General features: G+C 39.2%; 1 protein-coding gene across 2 annotated transcripts in view; it reads left to right on the forward strand.

Annotated features, from left to right (window-relative positions):
- The first annotated feature begins 244 nt into the window (after window positions 1–244).
- The window catches only part of LOC126457906 (ribonuclease P protein subunit p40-like), a 281,204-nt gene continuing 259,325 nt past the window's right edge, over window positions 245–22,123 (forward strand). Inside the window, exons 1-2 of one of the 2 annotated variants that reach the window (XM_050094586.1) lie at window positions 245–465; window positions 19,096–19,240. In XM_050094586.1, the coding sequence (XP_049950543.1) occupies window positions 340–465; window positions 19,096–19,240 (271 nt within the window). In that variant the 5' untranslated portion in view covers window positions 245–339. The remainder of the gene's footprint in view (window positions 466–19,095; window positions 19,241–22,123) is intronic. The other variant, XM_050094585.1, reaches the window with a different exon arrangement.

Genomic DNA, 22,123 nt, shown 5'->3' on the forward strand with positions numbered 1-22,123 from the left:
GTACTTAACTTGCAACTTTTCTGACCAGATATGTTTTTCGCTCAGAGACTTGAATAAATTTACTGAAAGTTGTGTGTTCCATTTTTGCGCAAATTTTCTGACCTCACGCAACGATTTGTGAGCACAGATTACACGTGCGCAGACAAATTGTAGTGTTTTCCAGGCTGCCAGAGAGATATCTGTTGGTGATCTATTGAACATCCTTGGACAAAGTTCTTGCGTTTTTGCGCGCAGTAACTGCTTTGAAATTTCACATCAAAACAAATGTAATAAAATCATTGGTGACTTCGTCGTTTCAGGTTTGTTGTTGTGTGCACTGAAGCATGGGAGACAGTGAGAATGTTATCTCCAGAAATTTGGTCTTTCTCTTCTCCTTGTAGTAAACTTTCAAGTAAGGTACTGAAGGAAGAAGACGATGCGGAAAAATCCCACGCTATTGTTTCATCTCACCATTTTAATCATATGGTATGGAACAATGTTGTTTTTGTTGTTCCGTCTGGAGTTGTTCAGCCACACATCTGAATTGAATTACAACTTACAGATTGATTTGTCCGTGTTAAAGTTGCTTACATCCGCGGATCCAGTTCGGAGTGAAATTTTGAAGTTAGCGTTGTATGATCACCAAAATGTTAATTCACCCAGAAGTTTCTATATTCTTAATTAGGTAGTGAAGTTCTAATCTTCATGATTCTCTACGTATCGTCACTTATTTTGTTGCTTCACACTGCATGTGAATGAATCTGATAAAAATGTTGTGTGAGTAATTTCCACACGCATGCAATCACCAAAAAGCTGTGATCATCTTATTTTGATTTTGTTGAAAGCCCGCCTGAATAGCAGATTATAGAGTAAACGTATAATCTGTTGAAACAAATGCTAATAACTTAGGAAAAAAATATTTGGTTTGAGCGAAGCAACGGGCGAGAGTTATATACACACAAGCTGGAACGTCGAACATAACTATATGGATGTGGGAGAGGGACGGAAAGTCAAATATCAGGAGATGTTATAATTAGCAGAGCATGACTTGATAACAACTTAAGTCCATCAGATACATCAAGATGGCTATAAGCCATTTTCATGCTATTCTAGAGTTAGTAAATGGAAAGGGGAGGTGTAGACTAATGAAGATTGTGTCATTCAGTTCTTCGAAAATAGTGATAAAACACTGGAGCTGATTTTGTTACACAAACTAGTAAATACTGTACGTCTTAAGCCTCGAAAAGGATTGCTTTAAGTCTTTCCAAACAGCTAAAATGTGAATAGTATTAGGCTTAAATCAGGGATTCATTGTACATACATTTATCTTTCATACTGTATTTTTCAAGTTTTTTACTTCGTTAATTTAATGTTCCAGGGGTCATTTGCGTGATAAATTGTAATGATTTGAAACGAATCATTTTACATTCAAATCGCAAATTAATTTCTAAATATGGCTACATGCTGAACGTTTATAAAGTTACCTCCCCTCCCCCTTCACAGTTAAAATTCCAGTACAGGTTGAACAGTGCGACAGCCATTGAAAACTTCTGTTTAGATCTCTGTCCCTTTAGTTTTTTTAGATGTAATTAAGAGTGTTAGAAAATGGTTAATCTGACCATGATGGTCAAAAGGTTATGATAAAATGTACGAAGCAGGTACATTCAGTTGTAAAGATAAAAATGTGTAGAACAGAAACATACTCCATAATTCATTCACACTATACGGAGAAAAACACTGAAGTCATATTTTCGTGAAAAGCAAACAGAGGTGAAATTAAGCAGCATCTGATATTTGGGAAAGTTTAACACACAGTAAGAAAGGAATACTGTACGCAATTCGGAGGAAAAGCTGTAACCAAAAGTTAAAATTACTATAAGTTCACACAGTGTGTCATTAGATGTGAAATAAACACTTACCACACACAAAAATTAAATTGAAGGATGAATCAAAAACTGTATGTAACTTTAATACCCATGAAATTAATAAAAATGGTGAATTCCCAATTATGAGCTGTGGCAGAAATCATAAAATGTTGAAATGATTGTAAGTGTATTCTTTGCCAGCATATAATGCTGATGAAATATTCTTGGGCTTCCATCTGGGTGTCTGTGTTGAAATTCCACAATTTTGCTGTATCTGTCATCATCCTCATTCGAAGCCATCTGGATTGCTGTATTGAAATCCTGCCATGTTTCGATGAGTGTCACTATGTCACTTGCATCATCCTTATGGCAAAGACTCTGCCAGCTGGTGGTGGTGGTGGTGGTGGTGGTGGTGGTGGTGCTGCTGCTGCTGCTGCTGCTGATGATGATGATGGTGACATCGGCCTCCCAGATGGAAACCAAATATGATTTCATCATTGTAATTTTTGGGTACACAGTTACTTTCTTGTTTCATAGATGAGGATTCATGTTAAACTTTATGATGTGGGATGTGTCAACAGAACAGAACAACACAAATATAAAAAAAGAAAAATTAACTACATTTACAGGTCTTATTTTATGGCTAGGGCTACTAGTAATGATCTCTACTCAACAATTCCTCTGTTGTATAGGAGGATTTATAACTAGCAGACATTTTATTTCCATGGATAGGTTGTTGAAGAGTTTTATAGCTGTGCAATTTGCCGCTTGCTTGTCACAGTTAGATCCATTAAAGGATAATGCAGATCATTTTTCCTTCTACCATTGTGCTAGGAGAATACTTAAAGAGGGATTTTTGAAACAGATTTCATAAGTGAATAATTGTACTGTGAGGCTGTGATTAATATTCCCAGCTGCATGAACAGACACCTGCAGGATGTATGGGCATGAACTCCACACATGATTCTAATTCTCTTATTTTATGTAATGAATACTTTACCTAAGTGAGGAGTTACCACATAATATTATCCCACAACACATCACCGAGTGAAAATATGTTGTTATTTTTATGGCAAAATTGTCTGAACTTAAATATTTTAGCAAGTCTGCAATATATGATTTGTCTAGTTTGTCTTCATCAATATGCACACCTAAGAATTTACTATTTTCTACTTTCTTCATTATTTATAGTTGGTATACTAGTTGAACAGGAGGTGGGATATTATCAACAGTCCAAAACTAGTTTTTTTCCCTTCAAAGTTTAAAGCTAGCTCACCTGTGCAGAATCAGGCAGTAACTTTCACAAAATCATCATTTACAACTTTTCATGGATCCCAGTCCTTTGATAGTCATTATTAACTCACAGTGGCAGCAAACATTGCAGCTGCTAAGAAGCAAAATTAAACCAATCATTGCTGCTATTGAGTGATAGTTTCTTCTACCTGCCATAATATTAAAATCTTGAACTGAATTGATAATACCTCTCTGCAGCTATCTTTATCAGGCTGAAATAGTAAGTGCTTCATGTGGCAGGCAGCAATCATCTCAGTACCAATGGTTTCAACAGCTGCATCAGTACCTGTGGCATGTGGTTCTCTCCCCCTCCCCCCACCCCAAATACTAACTTTTCTGAAAGACGCCCACTGGACTCTCTCCTGCTTAACTAACCCAGCCTTTCTTCTTTTCTCATTTTTGAATCCTGTCCACTGTCTTGACACTGCATTCCCATTTCCCTTGAAGGTCTCTCCTTCTGTTTATTTCTCATGTTCCACTCCTTTAGTTTTGTAACTGTTTGTTACCTTAATTTTTCACATCTATTGAGAGTAAAATTCATCTGAGGAGATGTTTGCAAAAGCCCATTTAATCTCATTTTCAATATTGTTCTTATGTCTGTGGTTCACAGCACTTAAGATTAACAAACATACTGTGAGTGATTTGTTTGCTCACTTCAAAGTACAGTAGAGGAGGACTGGAAAGTATAAGGCTGTAAAACAAGAGGTATGTGGAGGAGCAGTGGTATGATGAGGGAGACAGGAGGACAGAGACCAATTAGAGGTTCGGTTAGTGGTCATTGCATGTTCATATTTGCTTCATGGCTTGTGTGATGTAGATCTTCCTACCATTTTTATACTACAAGCGTTTTCTAATCTCTGCCACCTGACAAGTGGAAACTGCCATTCTGCTCACACTGTAATCCAACCCCGCCCCACCCCCTTGCAGTTACAAATCCCTCTGTATTTACTTCTTTACTTCCTCTTCTCCTCCTCCATAAAATTCTTCCTATTTATATCCAGGTGTTTCGTATTTTTATTGTACTACTCATGCTATTTGTACCTTCCTTAGGCAATTTTATCTCATATTCCTCTCTGCATTTTTCCCCTGCTGATTCTCTCTCTTCCTGTGTGTGTGTTACGGCTTTGCCATATATAGTGAAATTTGCAGTGTTACGTCATTCTGTGATGAACACTTACATCTCCATTAGCACTTTTTTTTTAATGATGTTTGTGATGGTAGCTTGATCTGTAGTGTAGTTTAATGTTTAGCTTAAGTTGTGAGTTCATGAAGCCAATAGATGTGTCATGATAGCCTGACTTGTTTCTTGTTCTCACTCTTTTGTATTTATTTATTTGTCCATTAAAAATTCTAGACATATTTATGTTCCCACTGAAAATTCCTATTTAACCAGTGCAGTCTTACTTTTTTAAGCTTTTTATGTGTTTGATGCCATTCATAACAAGAATTTTCCTTCCGAAACCTCGTTTTTCATGCAAGAATCCCAATCCTTAATAATTAAAATATGTCTGAATGTATGATGTCATAATTACCATATTTATTGTGTAGTGGTATGAATAGTTGCATTGTTGATGGCATTAAAGGCCAAAGCTAACAATTTTTTCTTTCTTTTTCTCACCTTGTCTTCCCATGTGTCTGAGGATTGCTCATCTTCCCCTGTTCTGTTCCTTCCATTCCTCCACTCAGTGTAATATTTGATGTAGCGAATTTCATTATTACTAACACTTAGTTCTGCTTTTGAGGCCAGATAGAAACAGATCAGGTTTCTACCTGTGATAACCAGGGTGCCATTTCATGGTGATCTCTGACTTTTTTCATTCTTCATCTTTGAGGTTCAGATCTGTATCCATTTATTTCAGGTATGTCAACGTTTTTGCTATTTGATGCAAGATATTCGAAAAGGTTTGTTTTCTTTGATAGTTTAACTTATTTTAACCAAGTAGAGTACTTCATTTTATTGTGATATGCATAAATCGTTCTCCATCTTAAAACTTTTCTCAGCTTCAGATGCACAAAAACTGCAACAGAAAGAGAATGCAGATTGTTGGATATGTCCTGTGCACATGGAAAGTAATAGAGAATTTAGTAATGGAAGGAAGTAATTAAGCATTGTACTAATCAAAAAGACAAGCTGGTGAAATGTAATGAAAATCTGCAGAGGTCTTCTCATTTGTAATAGAAGATATAAATTTAATATGATCTGGCAATCAACATATATAAATAGGATTTTTATTTTTTTTTTTTTATTTTTTATTTTTTTTTAACCAAGCAGTTGTAGAGACTTACGAGCTGTGTAGATTGTCTCATTGTGTTTTGAGTAGGTCCAACCTTTTCAGAACCAATTATGGTGATGGACCTGGAAGAAGTCGAATGTTCAGGATAGCTCATTGTTGTGATTTAGATTAGTCTATAGAATAATGAATAGTTTCAATTTCAGCACTCAGATATGTGATCCCTCTTATTGCCTTTTGTTGGTTACCAGAAGTTATCCTCCAAGTGATTCCACAAAAGTGACTTGATACCAACCCACATATTCCAGAAGCACTGCTGGCATTGATAGTGTGCTATGCTTGAGCCACAGCTCTCTCTCTTTTTTATTGTCTTGATAGATTGTATTGGAGAACAGTAATGCAAATACAAACACTTTTAAATTATTATTTTGTAATAAGATTCAAATTTTACCAGACTCATGACACACCGTCCTCATTGTCTGTGTAAATAATGAAAACCACCCCATTGGATAAAGACATACATTTGAAACTTCTTGTACTAAATGGAGGATGAGGTAATACAGTGACATTTAGAATCATATTTAATAGTTTCTTTGCCAGCATTTAATTGTTTATTATGGCCTCAGGTTTTTCCTGCATGAAAGTCCACAGATGGCTTAATCTAACTGAAAGTTGGTGTTCTGGCTATAACTTTGTGTGGGATAGTTGGATCCACTAAATTTATCAAAACCAGATGTCGGCTTCAGCCCATTAGTAATTATATGGCTTGTGACATTTTTCGGAATGTAGGTTGTGTTATCAGGCTGAACTGTAAAGTGTGCTTATAAGGTAAGTCGAGAGGTGACAATTCATATCTGAGTGAAGCCAATGAATATAAAAATGAAATCTTAGTTGTGGTGGAATACTGCCCTTTAGCGTAGCCCAAGTCCTATTTTAGATTGAAAGGTTACGATTTGGTTGTTAGTTGGTGAAGTAGTATTGAATACTTAGTCCAGGTAATTTCATATAATTGTCTCAAAAAGTTGTTACCATGTGGTGTGCTGCCTGTGGCATACAGATCTTACCAGCTTTCCACCGTAATTCAGGTCTCTGGTGGTGGTTTTCCTGCAACTTACCATGCAACTCAGTGTTTTAAGGGTTTCAGTGGGTTGTCGTTCATGTTGCCTTACTTCTACTATAGATGTCAGATGGGGAAAATCTGGTAAGGGTTCAGAAAAATTAATAATTGTAGCTGTAAGATATTCTGTAAAAGAGCAAACACACTTGCAAACTCAGCAGCTCATGAGCTGCTTGAGCATAGATGGAAAGCTATTTTTAATCTCAGATTTCAGCACAAGATAGGTTTAGTCAAATTTCTTCCTTACACAGACATTTATAGTCATTTGTTTTTTATGTGATTTTTATGCATGGTGTCACTGTTTTGTCAAGAGTAGTATGTATGGTACTATAAAGTACAAGTATTACACTTCGCAATTTCACTGCAAAAGGGCAAGTACTTTGCTGTGTGGCTAATACTTGTAACTTTTATCTACAGAGATTATAAATTAATAAACAGTGAACATTGCACACTTTCCTCTACACTTAACAGTTTGTGAGTAGAGGAGTAAATTGATGTAATGTTTATTCAAGTTTACAGTGAAATTTTTTCTTCCATTTACATCATCTCATGAGCTGCATGTCTTGCACCTGTGTACGCTCCTTAATTATGCTTCAAATCTCATTAGGCCTAACAAAATATTCAACCTCTTTCCTATCATGTATTCACACTCTATAAGTACGTGCAGAGTGGGTACGATGGAAAGATGTAATTTGTGTAGTAAAGATTTTATCACTCTTTGAGTGATATGACAATCTGGCTGAAGTTTTCTAGTGAATGTGTAAATGCAGGGCTTCAGGAGTCACTTGAGTGGGTTAATCACACATGGATGTGATTGGGTGAACTACTGAGAGTAATGTACCAGAGACACCAAAGATATGTGGGGCAAGGAGTGTAGTAAACCAAATCGCGACCCCCTCAAAGATCTTGTAAAGGCCACCATTGAACTTGATAACAATATTATACGTCCAGATTAACTTGGCACTTAATTGAATGTGGTGGGACAAATTACTACTTGAACTGGCAGACATGCAACTACTCATGGACCACAGCCCCTTGCATTATAGGCATATACTAGTGAAGACTGAGGGACAGTACCCTAGCCTCAGACTCCTCTCAGATGGCATCTCTAAAGGCTCCGTAAGGAGGCAAGGACCATGGAGAAATCAGGGTATTACACACATCCCCATAACCATCATATTTGAGGTGTCCTGTTCTTCCACTGAAACTGTACCAATGAGGCATACTTCACATTTTGCGAAGCCTGTTGTGTCGCTTGTCAAAGGGAAGCACAAGGGTAGAAGTCTGTTAATTGTTGGTGGTTCAAATGTATGATGGAAAGTGGTGCCCCTGATGGAAATACAGCAAGGGGTGGGAAAGATCATGCCAGTACAAGCTTTGTGTATCCCTGGACATCTCATTCAAAATGTTTAAGAGGCCGTTCTAGCAGTCAATGGAGGAACAGGGTGCAACCATCTCCTTTTTGAGGCACACATTGGAATGAATAAAGCCTGTCATTTGGAGTTGGTATTATGCCTGGATCATTGCAGCAACTGACAAAAAAGACGGAGAACATGAGTGTTGGTCATAGCATTTCAGCAAAGTTCACAATCTGCAGAATTGTGTCTGGCACTGATTATGACCATCTGGTTCTGAATCAAGTGGAAGGTTTGAATAAGAAGTTTCAGAGGTTCTGAGATATACAACTTCCTACACATGCACTACAAGGTTGAGAACGGTGCCCTCCGGAATAGCTCAGGGTTGCACTACACATCAGAGGCTGGTACACAGGTGGCTGTCTGTATAGGGAGTGTATGCAAATGAGTTTTTGGTTTAGGCAACTCTCCATTCAGTCCAGAGAATCATAGCTGTAGTGGACCCTAACTCTTGAGTGCTGGTGTAACAAAGAAATACCCCAGCCTCTCCCCCCACCCCACCTCACCCCCTTAAACAATTGAAATCACTATGCTCACTTGGCAAAGCATTATAAAGTCTCAGAGTTTGAAGCTATGCAGTTAAACTCGTTTAATACACGGTACTGAGAACTGTTTAGAACCCGAAATTGACAGCAGCAACATTTTTTGGTTAAATGTGTGTATTGAAAAGATAGACTAATGGGAAATGGAGGTGGCATATTTGTTACAGTAGACAAGGTCTCAGATCCAGTGAGACAGAAATTGAAGCTGCATGGCATAAACTTAATTGGATCCTTCTATTGAGAGTCAGGCTCACTCACAGATGTAAGCAAAAACTGTATAGAATCCTTGACTCTCCCCATAAATATGTTCTCATTCACATTGCCATTACTGAAAGAGACTTTAATCATCCAACAATCATTTGGAATAATTACAGTCTTGTTCATGGTGCATGTGGCAAGACATGCTGTGAAACAGCTCTGAATGCATTCTCTGAAAACTACCTGGTACAGATAGTGCATAAACCTGCTCATGATGGGATTTTATTGGGTCTGCTGGCAACAAACAGACCAGACCTATTTGAGGATGTCGGTATGGAAATGTTATCAGTAACCATGAGGTAGAATGAAAACTCATTACCAAAGTACAAAGGGCCAGTAAAACAAATAGACAGAGTTGCATGCTCTGTAAGTTGGATAATGTGAAAGCCATATCATATGACAAAGATAACTCAGACCATTAACTTCACGGCAGGTGCATGTAGGGAAATTGTTGCTCAACTTTAAAAGAATGGCAACCAAGCACTGGGCAGGTATGTACCTAGAACAATATTAGGAGAAGAATAGATGGCTACTCACTGTAAATGTGACTCATTGAGTTGCAGACAAGCACAATGGAAAGACTGTTACACATTATAGCCTTTTGCCATAGCCTTCTTCAGCAAAATACACGTCCACAATCACACAAGCAAGCACACCTCACACACACAAAACCGCTGCCATTGGCAGCCTGTGCATGTCTGCAACTAAACGGGTCATCTTTACTGTGATTAACAATCTATGTCCTTCTTTGTTGTTGGTATTCCAGCCTGGAGTTTCCATTGTCTGATTGTACTTAGAACAACAGTCCATTATGGGTGGGATCTTGTGCTCAGTAGTCACCGAAAAGAAACAGAGCTGCTACTTAATAGGTGTAAAATAAAGTGTAGAACTGTAGATGGGAGATTTTGAATGAAATGCGTTTGGCTGTCAAATGGGCAGCATCTGAAGCCTGTAATGGCTGTCATAGCGTAATCTTATCAAAAGATGCCAACCAGCGTGTGTTCAAAAAATGTGGGTGATATGTAACCCAACTTATGATTTTTGCTTTTCACATCAGATTCTGAAAGCTATGGATTGAGGAAATCAGGTGTATGCTGTATTTCTTGATTACTGAAAGGCATTAGACTCTATGCCACATCATGATTTATTAATAAAAATAACATGTGGATATCAAGTGAAATTTGTGACTGGGTTGAGGATTTCTTTGTATGGTGGACCTTCTGTGTTGTGTAGGATAAATAATTGTAAATAGGAATAGAAGGAGAAGTAATTTTAGATGTGTCCAAAGGAAGTGTATTGGGACCCATACTGTACATGTTGTGTACTGATGATGTAGACAACTTTAACAACAACCTCAGATTTTTGCAGGGGATACAGTTGTCCATAATGAAATACTGCCTGAAAAGAGCTGCCCAATTGTCAAGACAGATAGTGATAAGATTTTGAAGTTTTGCAAAGATTTAGAATTTGCTTTAAATATACAGAAAAGTAAAATTGTGCAACTGCTCAAAATACAGAATAGTAACATATGTAGCAGTAATAACAATGAGTCAGAGCAGAATCATTTAACTCACAGATATGTGACTGTAACAATTTTAATGGATATGAAATGAAATGATCACATAGGCTCACAATCAGCAGGTGGCAGACTTCAGTTCATTGGCAAGGTACTGGGAAAATGCAGTCAGTGAAGGAGCCTACCTACAAAACACTTTTGCATCTGATCTTATGTCAAAGCTTGGATTTGATCTCAGAAGAACTGTGTCATGTACATGCCTATGTAACAGCTGGTCTCACTTCTGCTTCTTGGGAGTGTGCTGAAGGTATAATTTTGGTAAAATCAGACTGGATCCATCATAGCTGCAACACAGTGCAAGTTGCAAAGTTTAACCACCTGGCTAATCTGCCACAGCAAGAAATGTGTTTTAAATTTTCTGTTCTTAATTTAACAAATAGGGATCTTAAGAAACATGAAAATGATTGTTTTAGAAAAGTCCTTGAATTTTTCTCGTATACTGAAGCCCTTATCATTAACGTGTTTTATTGGAGGAATTGAAAAAGCCTCCAAAAAACTTTGTGGCGACACTGATGAAAAAAATAAGGTGTAAAGCATGGCAGGCACTAGCAAGATCCTGTCAGCAAAATGGTAACATAGCCTCATCTGCGATAGCTTCCTTTTGTAATCTCTATAATGATTCCAAACATTGGTTCTTCCTGCAGATGAAGGTAATTCACCTTTTTTGCTACCAAGAGACATCTACATAGAGAAGACATTCAACTTATTTGAGCACGCAATATAAAGTTGTCAAGGACCCCATGTCACATGCTCAAATGAAAACTACTTCACTTCTGGACTAGAGCTGTCTACCCAAGGAGGTCACCAACAGTCTGAAGGGATGCAGCTCTGTGCCTCCCTGATTATATTGTCTTCCCAAGGTCCACAAAGTTATACGGAAACAAAAAAGGGGTTTAGAACAAAATGGAAGTCATAAACCATCCTTAGAACAGATACTAAACCAACAGTGAGTAACTTACATGCCACTGCTTAGTGATTGACTAAATATCATTATTGGGACCTTTTATGGGTTATTATGAAACAACTCTCATGGTTCCAGTGACACCATCTTTGGGAACCATTTCCCACACCCAGCCAGAGAAGCTTCCTCCTGCAGCATATATCCATGACAGAGCTCCCTCTCAGGACCCCTGTTCCTGGAAACCCGCATATCAGAGGCCCGACACTAGCCACCAGCTAAAATAACCATGACCTGTGGGTCTTACAGCTGCCTACTGATCTGTGTCCATGCCTACAGTAGACAAGCCTCTCACAAGAATCGCGGCCACCAACACACACCATTGGATTATGATCAAATATTCAATGATATTATCCCACCTTTTAGCCTCTTGACACCATTGGATTATGAGCAAATATTCATTGATATTATCCTGCCTTTTAGCCTCTTGACACCTAACCAGAACACCCTCAGTTTGATGATCCAATGGAATTGTAATGGATACCACTGTCACTGGGCAGAACTGCAACAGTTAATTTCCTTTTATTCTACAGTCTGCATCACCCCACAAGAAACTTACTTGACTGATGACCATTCCCTAATGCCTTGTGGTTACTGTGCATTCTGTCAGAATTGTACAGGTGCTGGGAGGGCAGCTAAACTAGCCTGTTTATTGGTTTGCACAGATGCCATCAACGAGTGTACTCTCCTCCGGAACACATTGGAAGTAATAGCAGTGTGAGTGCAAACTACCCCAGTGATCACTGTTTGTAACATTTATGTACTTTGTGCAGGGCACTTACTTCCCTTGAGATGACCACCTTAATCCAAAATGCCCCTGCCCTTTCTCCTACTTGAGGATTTCAATGTGCATCGCCCCATGTGGATGTATCACTTCCGTCTGGGAGAGGCCATCTGTGCCTCCTCAGTAATGGTACTCCTACCCATTTCAGTGTCCTTTGTGGCACCTTTTCATCTATCGACCTTACAATCTCTTTCCCCCAATCTCTCATGGCTTCACTACTTAGGTTGCTCCAGAACGACCTTTGCAACATCGACCATTTACCAGTGATCCTGTCACTTCTTTGTCAGTGTGAAATGGGCCAATTACCATGATGGACCTTTGAAGAGCAAAGTGGCTCTGCTGTCACTTCTGTCTCCTCTCTGTTAATTGCATTGACAAGGTTGTGGGTGACATCTCTGATGCAATCCTTGCACCTCTGTAACTGATATTCCTCTTTCTACTGGCACACTCCAAGGCCAGTCTCTCCTGCAATGGACCAAAGACATTACAAGAGCTATTTAGGAGTGGTGTGGGGCCCTGCAATGTCTCAAGCAGCATCCTTCACAGGCTGGCATGCTCACTTTTAAGCAATGTCACACTAGGGATCGCAAATTAAGCTCAGAAGGAAGGAATTCTAGGAACACTATGTCTCTTCCTTGGAAATGTGTGCCTCTTCCCCCCCAGGTATGGTGCATACTCTGTAGCCTTCTGGGCGGCGAAAGATTAACACCTTTTCCAGGTCTTCGTCCTTTAGGGTGGTTATTATACTGATGTGTCGGTTCTTACTGAACACCTTGTGACCCACTTTACAACAGAATTGATGACCCCTTCTTACCCTGCTATCTTCCTAATCCAGAAATGATAAGTGGAAGACATCCCCACCAACAGGTGACATATATCATGAACCTTTGACTGACTGGGAACTGATGTAGGCTCTTGACTCGTCTTGCAATATGGCCTCAGGCCTTGGTTGACTGCATTATCAGGTGATCAAACATCTGAATGTTACTTGAAAGCCATCTACTGAGAGTTTTCAGTGATTTCTGGCTTGAAAATGTTTTCCCTTTTCAGTAGCAAGATATTATCATTGCCCCAAACCCTAAGGCAGGAAAAAAACCTGACATCTGTTGAGAGCTACCAATGTGCTCTGCAATCCGCTTGAAAGCATGGTTGCCCACTGATTAAGCTGTGTTCTTGAATCTCAGGGCCTTTCGTCCCTCTATCAGTGACTATCCAACTGACTATCTGGTTAGGATGGAAATGGGAGACCATTCTTTTTATAAATGCCTACTCTTCATTGCAGTCTACATAAGGTTCATGATTTTCCTTTGCGCCATGACATTTTATTTAACCTCCATCAGTGGGACGTTCAAGGCTAGCTACTGATTTGTAATTATCAGTTTTTACCCCACTGGTTGTTCTGGGTTTGAGTTGGCACTTCACTCAGCTCTCGGCAGGTCCAAGAGAACAGCAAACACTGTGCTGAGTGTCAGTCTTCCCCATTGCAATCAGTGGGCTAGTGACCTCTGCTGGGCCACTGGTCACTTCCACTCTAATTGTTGGTTATTTTGTATTTGCTACAGCTCCTACTCCATTGCCAGTTCCAAGGCACCATTTGCAGGGCCTCTGCTTGGACCCTTTGCCGTGGTTTCCACTTATCTCCTGCAAAAATGCAGGTCATGCATTTATGTTGTCTTACCACAAACTGGTCTGATCCAGAACTCTACGTGGATACCCAGCACTTGACTATGCTGCCCCATATTCATCAACTAAAGACTAGCTGAATGCAAAAGCTTAACACTCTATGCTTAATTGTCCACACCTCTTGGTGTGTGATTCGCATTACCCTTCTCTGTATTTACCAGTCTCTGGTCTCATCTTGACTAAACTACATTTGCCAGGTTTATGGGTCAGTGGTACCTTCAGCTTTGAAATGTTCAGACCCAGGTCAGATGGGCTGCTGGTGCCTTCTGGACTAATCCTGTAGCAAGTCTCCATGCTGAAGCAGGACTCTTCCCTCTTCAGTGCTGGCAGTTTCAACTGTTGCTCATTTAGTTAGTCACCATCCAGCAATTTCTTTGTCATCCAACTTAGCACATTTTTTTTTATGCACAAGTGACATTGACCCCGTGACACCTGTCCTTTGGTGGGGTTACCAGTTGGAATGCATCTCGCAGCCCTCTTCTGGGATCTCTGCTTAACCTCCTCAGAGACACACAGAACAGTGTCACGAAGCATCTTCCTCCTGCTGAGGGGTGCTTAGCAGACAGTACAATGACTTGGGGGTGATCTGTACCTGTTTCCTGGTGCTATGGCCTTGGCTCCAAGCAGTTGTGCAGTTCATTCCATTACAGTTCCTCCTTCCAAGAAAAATCTGGTCTGCAAATTTCCGTGGAAAACTGTCTGTAACAGAAGCACTGGTTTGTTTACAATTTTTTTACACTTGCTGTCCCATTCTTCACTCAAGTGATACTATTTACACAACCACCAAGTCTCTATGTTCTTATTTACACTATTTTCACTTCAACTCATTTAGTCCTGTTAGCAGCTGCACCATTTCATATCGTGGGGAAGGGTTGGGACAAGGAAGGCATTTTAACCCACTTACAATTTGCATCTTGAAATTCGTATCTTCCACAGTCTCATATTACGTACACCATATACCTATAATAAATTGAATAAAATTCTCACATATAACATTAAGTCATATATTGCATTTACACGGACAGTATTACTTCCTCTCTGGCACAAAAAAGTACTATCAGGCACTCTGTGCCTTGTACACTTCTCTTTTCACTACCTTATATGCATACTATCATGTTAGGCTGGTATTACACTGTCAAATTTCTTTGCCAAAGATTTGATCAAAGATATGATGAAATATTTGTCAAATTTATTTGGCAAAAATCTTTGATGTGGCACTAAAATGGGATATTACACTGTCATCATATTTTTCGTCAAACTTCAAGATGGCTGACAACAACAACTTTTTATTAACCACAGCAGTTGCATGTACCACAATTGCAATGTGTGCACATGTGGAAGAGAAGCGGGGGAAAAAAAGGAAACGTACCTGGATGAAGCCGTGGGTTTTACGACGAGACGTAAAAGCATTCAACAAAACTTGTTGTGTGAGCTTGTAGTGGAGGACGTCAAGTCGTACATAAATTCATTAAGAATGGATGAGCATAAATTTCAGTATTTGCTCAGTGAAGTGAATCCTCATATCACAAAGCACAATACTCACTTAAGAACTGCTATATCTGCAGAAAACAGACTCACTGTAGCACCCAGATTTCTTGCTATGGGAGAGAGTGGGGTTAGGTTATGTCTCCAATCTCCTTAATGTGTTTTTGTATTCAAAGTGCCTCACATTGTAAAACGCCTCATCAGCTTCATACATCTCTCTTAATTTTGTAGTTGTCGGTACACACCAATTGTATTTATCTGCCATGTTTATAAACACACTACAGATGACAGAATGCTGCAGCGATGCTAGCACTCCACGTGGCAATATGTCACATTGCAGTGAACAGAAGACAAGTGACTTTTATGATCAAATCTACAGTGAAGCCCTAGTTTTGATCAAATTTATTTCATGACAGACAAGATTTGACAAAGTGCCCTATTACACCATCAAAATTCTTTGACAAAAATATTTGATATATCAACTTGGACAAAGAAATTTGGTAGTGCAATACCGACCTTACCTTGTAGTATGATGTAACAAATAATGAAAACTGTCTGCGAAAGGAAGGAATTCAGTGGCAGCATTATTGTTGCATTCTCAGTTGTATCGATCAGGAAGTACCCTGAACACAACTATTGCACCTTTCATTCTCATAGTACATCAGTAAACACCCATAATACATCATCATCATCAAATTCCTCATGATACTTCATAACGAAGCTCAACATCCGAATTGACAGCTCTCTCTCATTCTGAGAGAATAGTAGTAGTCCAGTGGCCCCACTTCACCAATCTGTCAGATGCCACAGACTTACTTCCTGGGTCATAGTCGCATTTTAACTACCCTCCCATGCCCATAATACACCTTTGAAAAACTTCATTATATTTTCTCTAATACCTTACATGTTCTCCCATAACAACTAATTTCTACAGACATTGCTGTCAGATTTACTCCTATTATGTGCAGTGTATCCTGGCTGAATTGGAGTAGTTTTGATATTGTCATCATGTTTAACAATCATCTCACATCATATTGTTACTTTGGGTCAGTGTTGCACAGCGTAAAGATGGGAAATCTGAACAATTCGATCCCATTGTAACACTCGGACCATACTGAGCTACCACTGATTACATTTATCTTATTATCTACCTTCTATCTGGTAATCAAATCACATTCACAACTCAGTTTCCCACATCTAAGCCATGTGTACTCCTGGCCTTGCCTTGTGTAATACTTCTTTTTTAATGGCAAACCCAACAAATTACCTTGTGAAACTTTTTGCACAGGACTGTGTGCCCTGGTAAATAACATTGAGTACATGTCACAAGTGTTAAAGGCTTGGCTGTCAACCATTACTAAACACAACTGAGTCAGAAAAGGACATAGTGGAAAATAGAGATACAAGGATATAAAGATACCAGAATATAAGGATCCCTCTAGTAAAATTTGAAGCCTGAGCTGCTACTTACATCTGTTGCTGTCATAGTTGAGTCACCATTTGCAGACTTCTATTATCAGAATGAAGCATACCTTCTTCCTCTCCAGACTATCCCACTTTTTACTTCAGAATGTAGCAGATAACAAGTAGCTTCAGAGAAATAAGAGAGAAATGTAAAACAAGTACTTATTAATTCAGTCAGCTTTGGCAGTCATTCAGGTATACCCACTCATCTGGTGCTGTTTAGCATCGACTCATAATATTCGAACTTGTAGCAGTGGGCTTTGTAGACACAGCATGTGAAGTACACACGCTGCCGAGAAGGTGGTGTTGAGCTGGTGTAGCCAGCATGCTGGAAGGCGAATTGGAGGTGGCAACCAATGCATCACAGTTGGCTCTTTGCAGTGTGAGGCAGTCGACGGTGATGTGAGCCCAACTCTGAACCAAAGGCTGAAGAGCAGCTGTGGGTAGCTGGCAGATTGCTGGTAGGTGATCTGTTCAAGTCCTGGACATGGGGCAGCAGCAAGTACATTGGCAAGCAGTTTGTTGAGATGGCAGCACTGTTGGCTTCCAGAGGTTGGGCAGTCAGGCTGTGGTCCCTGGTTCACACTTGGGGATGGCAGTGGTGGTGGCAACATCATTACGGTGAAGACTCAAAGGCTGCAGACTGGGCACAGCTATGTTGCCCAGCTGACTGATGACAACAGTTAGTCCGGGAGGGATGTAAATGTCGCTGCTACTGGCTGACATTACGGAAGTGTCCACACTTGGGTGTCACGTGGAAATGGTCTGGTTCAGACGCAGTGACCAAACTGGGTGTCGTCAGACATAAGTAGCTTTCTGAAGGCTGGCACTGGGGCACTGACACACAGAATAATGTTATGGAAGCATTTTGCTGCTGCTGCTGCTGCTGCTGGTTGAGGGGCGATGAGCGGGCTGGGCGATGACCAGTGGTGGTCGATGCTTATTTCTTGTGCTTCATCCCTGACTCCAGGCACTGTGCAGTTCATCCTATTACACTACCTATGGGGGCAAGGTGGGTGGTGTTGTTTTAACTGCTTTTAGATGCGATTTGCCTTTTTCTGCTGAACCCTATTTTCCATTTTAGGGGTAGCACACTACTGAATAGTGGTTGCTCTTTAATGGCTTGACTATAATGGATCAGGAGTGGGGCAGTGGGGTGGCTATGGGTGAGGCTGCTGCTGTCATATGCAGAGCCCCAGGGACTCTGCCCCCTCCCCCACCCCCTGTGCTCCCTTACCTATTTCTCTGATGCTGTTTTTATAATTGTGTTTGTAATAAATCATAGTGGTCCAGCTGATGTCCATTACATTTCTCCTTCTCACTTGTTCTGTATCTCCGGACTAGAAGGAATTCTTCATCCTCAACCAGCTTGGTGTGGGTTGGATACAGGTGTTGTTTCTCACGTCATGGATAAGCCATGGGGACCTCATGTCTGCTCTGACCTATGTACTGCCCTAACCCATGTATTTCTCCACACACAGATCATTTCTCAGCTCTGACATCAGACATCAGTGCTACCGTCAATGCATTGAATTAACTCCTCCTGTGTACTTTCATCATCAGAACATGTTTCTGACGGATGTCACTAACTCCTGATGAACTACCCATGGACCAAGGGTGCTAATTTTGTTGTTTAGCCCTTAACCCCAACCAAATTTATTTAGACCAGGTGAATATCTCCAATCATTACTTAATCATGTATAAGGAATGTTGCAAAATTCTTCACCACGTCATCATAAAGGCAAAAACAATGTACTATGAGAAAAGATACAAAAAATTGAAGGCAAGGCAAGGATAATTTAGAGAATCATTAGGCATGAAATGAATAATCTTAAATGTTGTTTAAATTCGCGAGCACAATGGCTGGGAGACAAAGGATAATGGAATTCCTGTCATTTGCTAGTAAATTCAATTAATTTTTCCCAGCAATACCTGGAAGGGTTGGGGGATTACCGTCAAAGGCAAATCCATTAGATTTACTGAGACAGGCACTGCATACCTCATAACCTGACATCAATTTCGCCAAACAATCTTTTAGAAAGTTGCAGTAACTCTTCTGGCAGTGGTTATATCGGACTGAAAATACTAATATTTTGTGCTGACTTGGTAGTGACACTCTTGTATTAGTATACCTTTATAACAGGTTGTTGTGTCAAGTGTTATAAATGGACAAACCTTATCATCTATTTTTTAAGTATTTGTTTGATGGGTTACTGTGGGTATGTCTGTCCAGCCGTTTAATAAGTGTGTTGGTAATATATTGTGGTAATAAAACATAATAGAAATGTCTTCCAAAAGATGTAAAGCTGAGATTTCTCAGAAGAAAATTAGTAACTCTTAAATCTTTTGCAGTGACACTCATATATATTGAATCTTATTTTAATTGCTGCTGTGAAAAAATCCAGCTTGTACAAATAGTCCATTTTGTTTATTTTAATTTTTCAGATATCTGTTGTCATACCAGATACTTTATCAGTTCCAAGTTCAATTGTAGATGCACTGTTGGAAGACTGTGCTTACTACAGAATTTTTGCTGTACCTGCAGTGGAGCTTATCAACAGAAACTTTCTGGATGCTTTTGTAAGAAGAGGTATTTTTCAACCCTTATTATGTGAATAATTAATTCTTTATCTTAGAATATTCTTATGCATGGTATTGGCACTGATGGCTGTAGTGAAGTGTCGTGACATGGACTCTACAACCCTCTGAAAAGCTTGTTGAGCTGTCTTGATCCGTGACCACTCAACTACTGACCACAACTCTCAGAGATTGGTCAGTGCTGGGTCTAAGGCATGTTCATATTTGACCAGTGGCATTTTGAATGTACTCATTAATGTTAAGATCAAGTGACTAGAGTGCCACACAAGCATCCTCAAGTGAGCAGTGTGTTTCTCAGACTATTCTTACCCAACTTGGGAGCAATGATGTGGAGCAGTGTCTTGCTCATGACTTACCAAGGGCACACATCTTCATTACCTGCCTGAATCTGTTCAACTTTGTTACTGGAATTATCTTTGTTTCTGTGAAAATACTTTCACAACAGTGATGAGCATTCACCAAAACATAGTAATGCCAAAGAACCCTGTAATTTTTGGGCACCTATGTAGAGATGCAAAACTACTATGAATTGGTTGCTGTTGCTGTAGGGACAGCTGAGCATAGGGTTGTTGGGCTGCTTGTCTGTTTGTTGCAAAATTCAGTGAACCCATAGACAAGATGCATATTGGGCAATTCTTCATCTGTGAACCTGTGTATTGCTGTTAATGTGCAACTGACACTGCTGGCCACAAGTGAATGGAACAAGTTTGTTTCAAAACAACGCACACTGTGTATACCATTGACATTGACACTGTTTTGCAGATATTTTGAATGCAATATTGGTACAAGGAGCAAGAGATCAGATAAAATGAAATTGCTGTGTAAAGAGATGCTGGAGACCATGAGTCCCTTGTCTCAAAATGCTTGGAAAATAATTCTGTACAACCTTCAAAAGTTTGTCGAAGTGCTGATTCACTCTGTGTATGTACTAGTATGACTTACAGTGTTGCGTAACTATGACTTTAACCTGCTTATCCACAACATCTGTAATTTATGTGCGTCCTTTATTTTATTTAGTAGATTTGTGATATATTTTTAAATATTTAAAGACTATTTTGATGAAAATGTAATTTTGAAAAGTAAATGTAAATGACTCGATGTAAAGACAACATATTACTATTAATCAGGTTGTTATTTACAAACCTGTTTACCATTGAGTTCAGCCGATGAAAACTTCTTGTGTATGACCTGAGTAAATTCCCAAAATGAGCAGTTTTGAGGATGCTTTGCTACTCTGACTGCTTTAGCATGTCACAGTTGGTGCAGTCTTTACCTTCCATGTGCGGTACACACACCCTATTCAGTAACTCTTGGGTGTTGAATAATGAACATCAGTACATACTGTGAACATACAATGTTACTTCCTTCTAAAATGCTGAACTAACCATCTGACTCTGCTATTTGAGCTATAGTTTCGACACTGCAAGAATTTATTTCTGAGCAATTGCTTGTCTTGAGAGCCATTTAGCTTAGATACCTACAAAAATGTCTTTATCAATTTCATTTCTTCCTTTCATGCTACTGCAGTACAGAAATCCTAAAGACTACTATAATGTTTATAACTTAAACAACAACCAGCCACAAGTTGCATTTAAACCTTATGACTGTACTGCAGCCATGATTTTCAACATGTTTTATTTTTGATAAGGTAGTCTTTAAGTATATTATTATTATTATTATTATTGTTGTTGTTGTTGTTGTTGTTGTTGTTGTTGTTGTTGTTTGGATGCAAAGAACAACACATAAATACTTTCCCTATGCTATTAGTTTACACCATTAACATATATTTTCATCAGGCAAGTACAACTAACCAGTTAACAAATACAGCGTCTAAATTTTGCTTTTGGATGTTGCAAACATACATTAGGCATCTTTTCACTTGTATACAAATTAGCTGATTTGCCAATTGTCTTATGCATAAGCTGTTTGGTAGACAAATACAATACAATGCACTGCAGTGCAATACAACACAGTAGTATTACAGGAAACAAGATCTCCAAAAAACTAGTTAAATTGAGTGGGCATTGTGTGTGATTTTGCTAATTATCACCTCATGCTCGTTTGATGGGTAAGTATGGTAGCTAGTGCCTCTAAACCTTTTTCTTAAATGCTAATAGGTGGGTTGGGGGAAGGGGGATGGGTGGAGAAGCAGGGCCTTCTGCCTCACTTGAATAGTGAAGTATTCTGTTAAATAAAATCCTTTAATGAGTGTGCCATAGTTATGGACTATTTTGAAATAGTACTGTTTAGATTGTACAGTGTATTTTTACTCATTACATAAGTGTCACATTTTGGGCTACCGCCATCATCAGATCCAAACAGGTATGCAAGTAGTACTGGTGCACAGAGGTAGCAAGTACTCACATGTTACACATAATCAGAACTGAAATTGGCAGTTTTTACCACTTGTGATTAACTGGTGACTGCTTCAGCACAATGTTTCGAAAACAAAAAAATTGACAGCACAAGTCAGTATCAATTACTAATGAAACTAATTTTGGTACTGTAAACAGTGTTGTTTGATTACTAACGTTGACAATGGTGAGAGAGAAACAGTAGTGGTTTAAATATCTGAACTATTTTCAATTCAGAATTTGGAGCCGCACATTAAGAAAAGATTTACAGGTAATGCTTTCAGTATATGTCCAGCAGACAACGGAGCATGCCTGCAAACATTTTTACCTCAGCTACTGTACAAACAAATGACAGTATAATATATTTTCTTTAGCAAGTTTTTGTCACCCATCACAAGCTTTACAGTTTTCAGAAGGCTATAGTGTAGTCCTAGATTCTTCATTTAATACTGATCCTTGAAACATTTTAAGTAGACATTCCTGCATTTTCTCAGTCTCCTGCCAATGAATCAAAGTATGCT

This window comes from Schistocerca serialis, chromosome 2 (assembly GCF_023864345.2).
Source record: "Schistocerca serialis cubense isolate TAMUIC-IGC-003099 chromosome 2, iqSchSeri2.2, whole genome shotgun sequence".
Lineage (NCBI taxonomy): Eukaryota > Metazoa > Arthropoda > Insecta > Orthoptera > Acrididae > Schistocerca > Schistocerca serialis.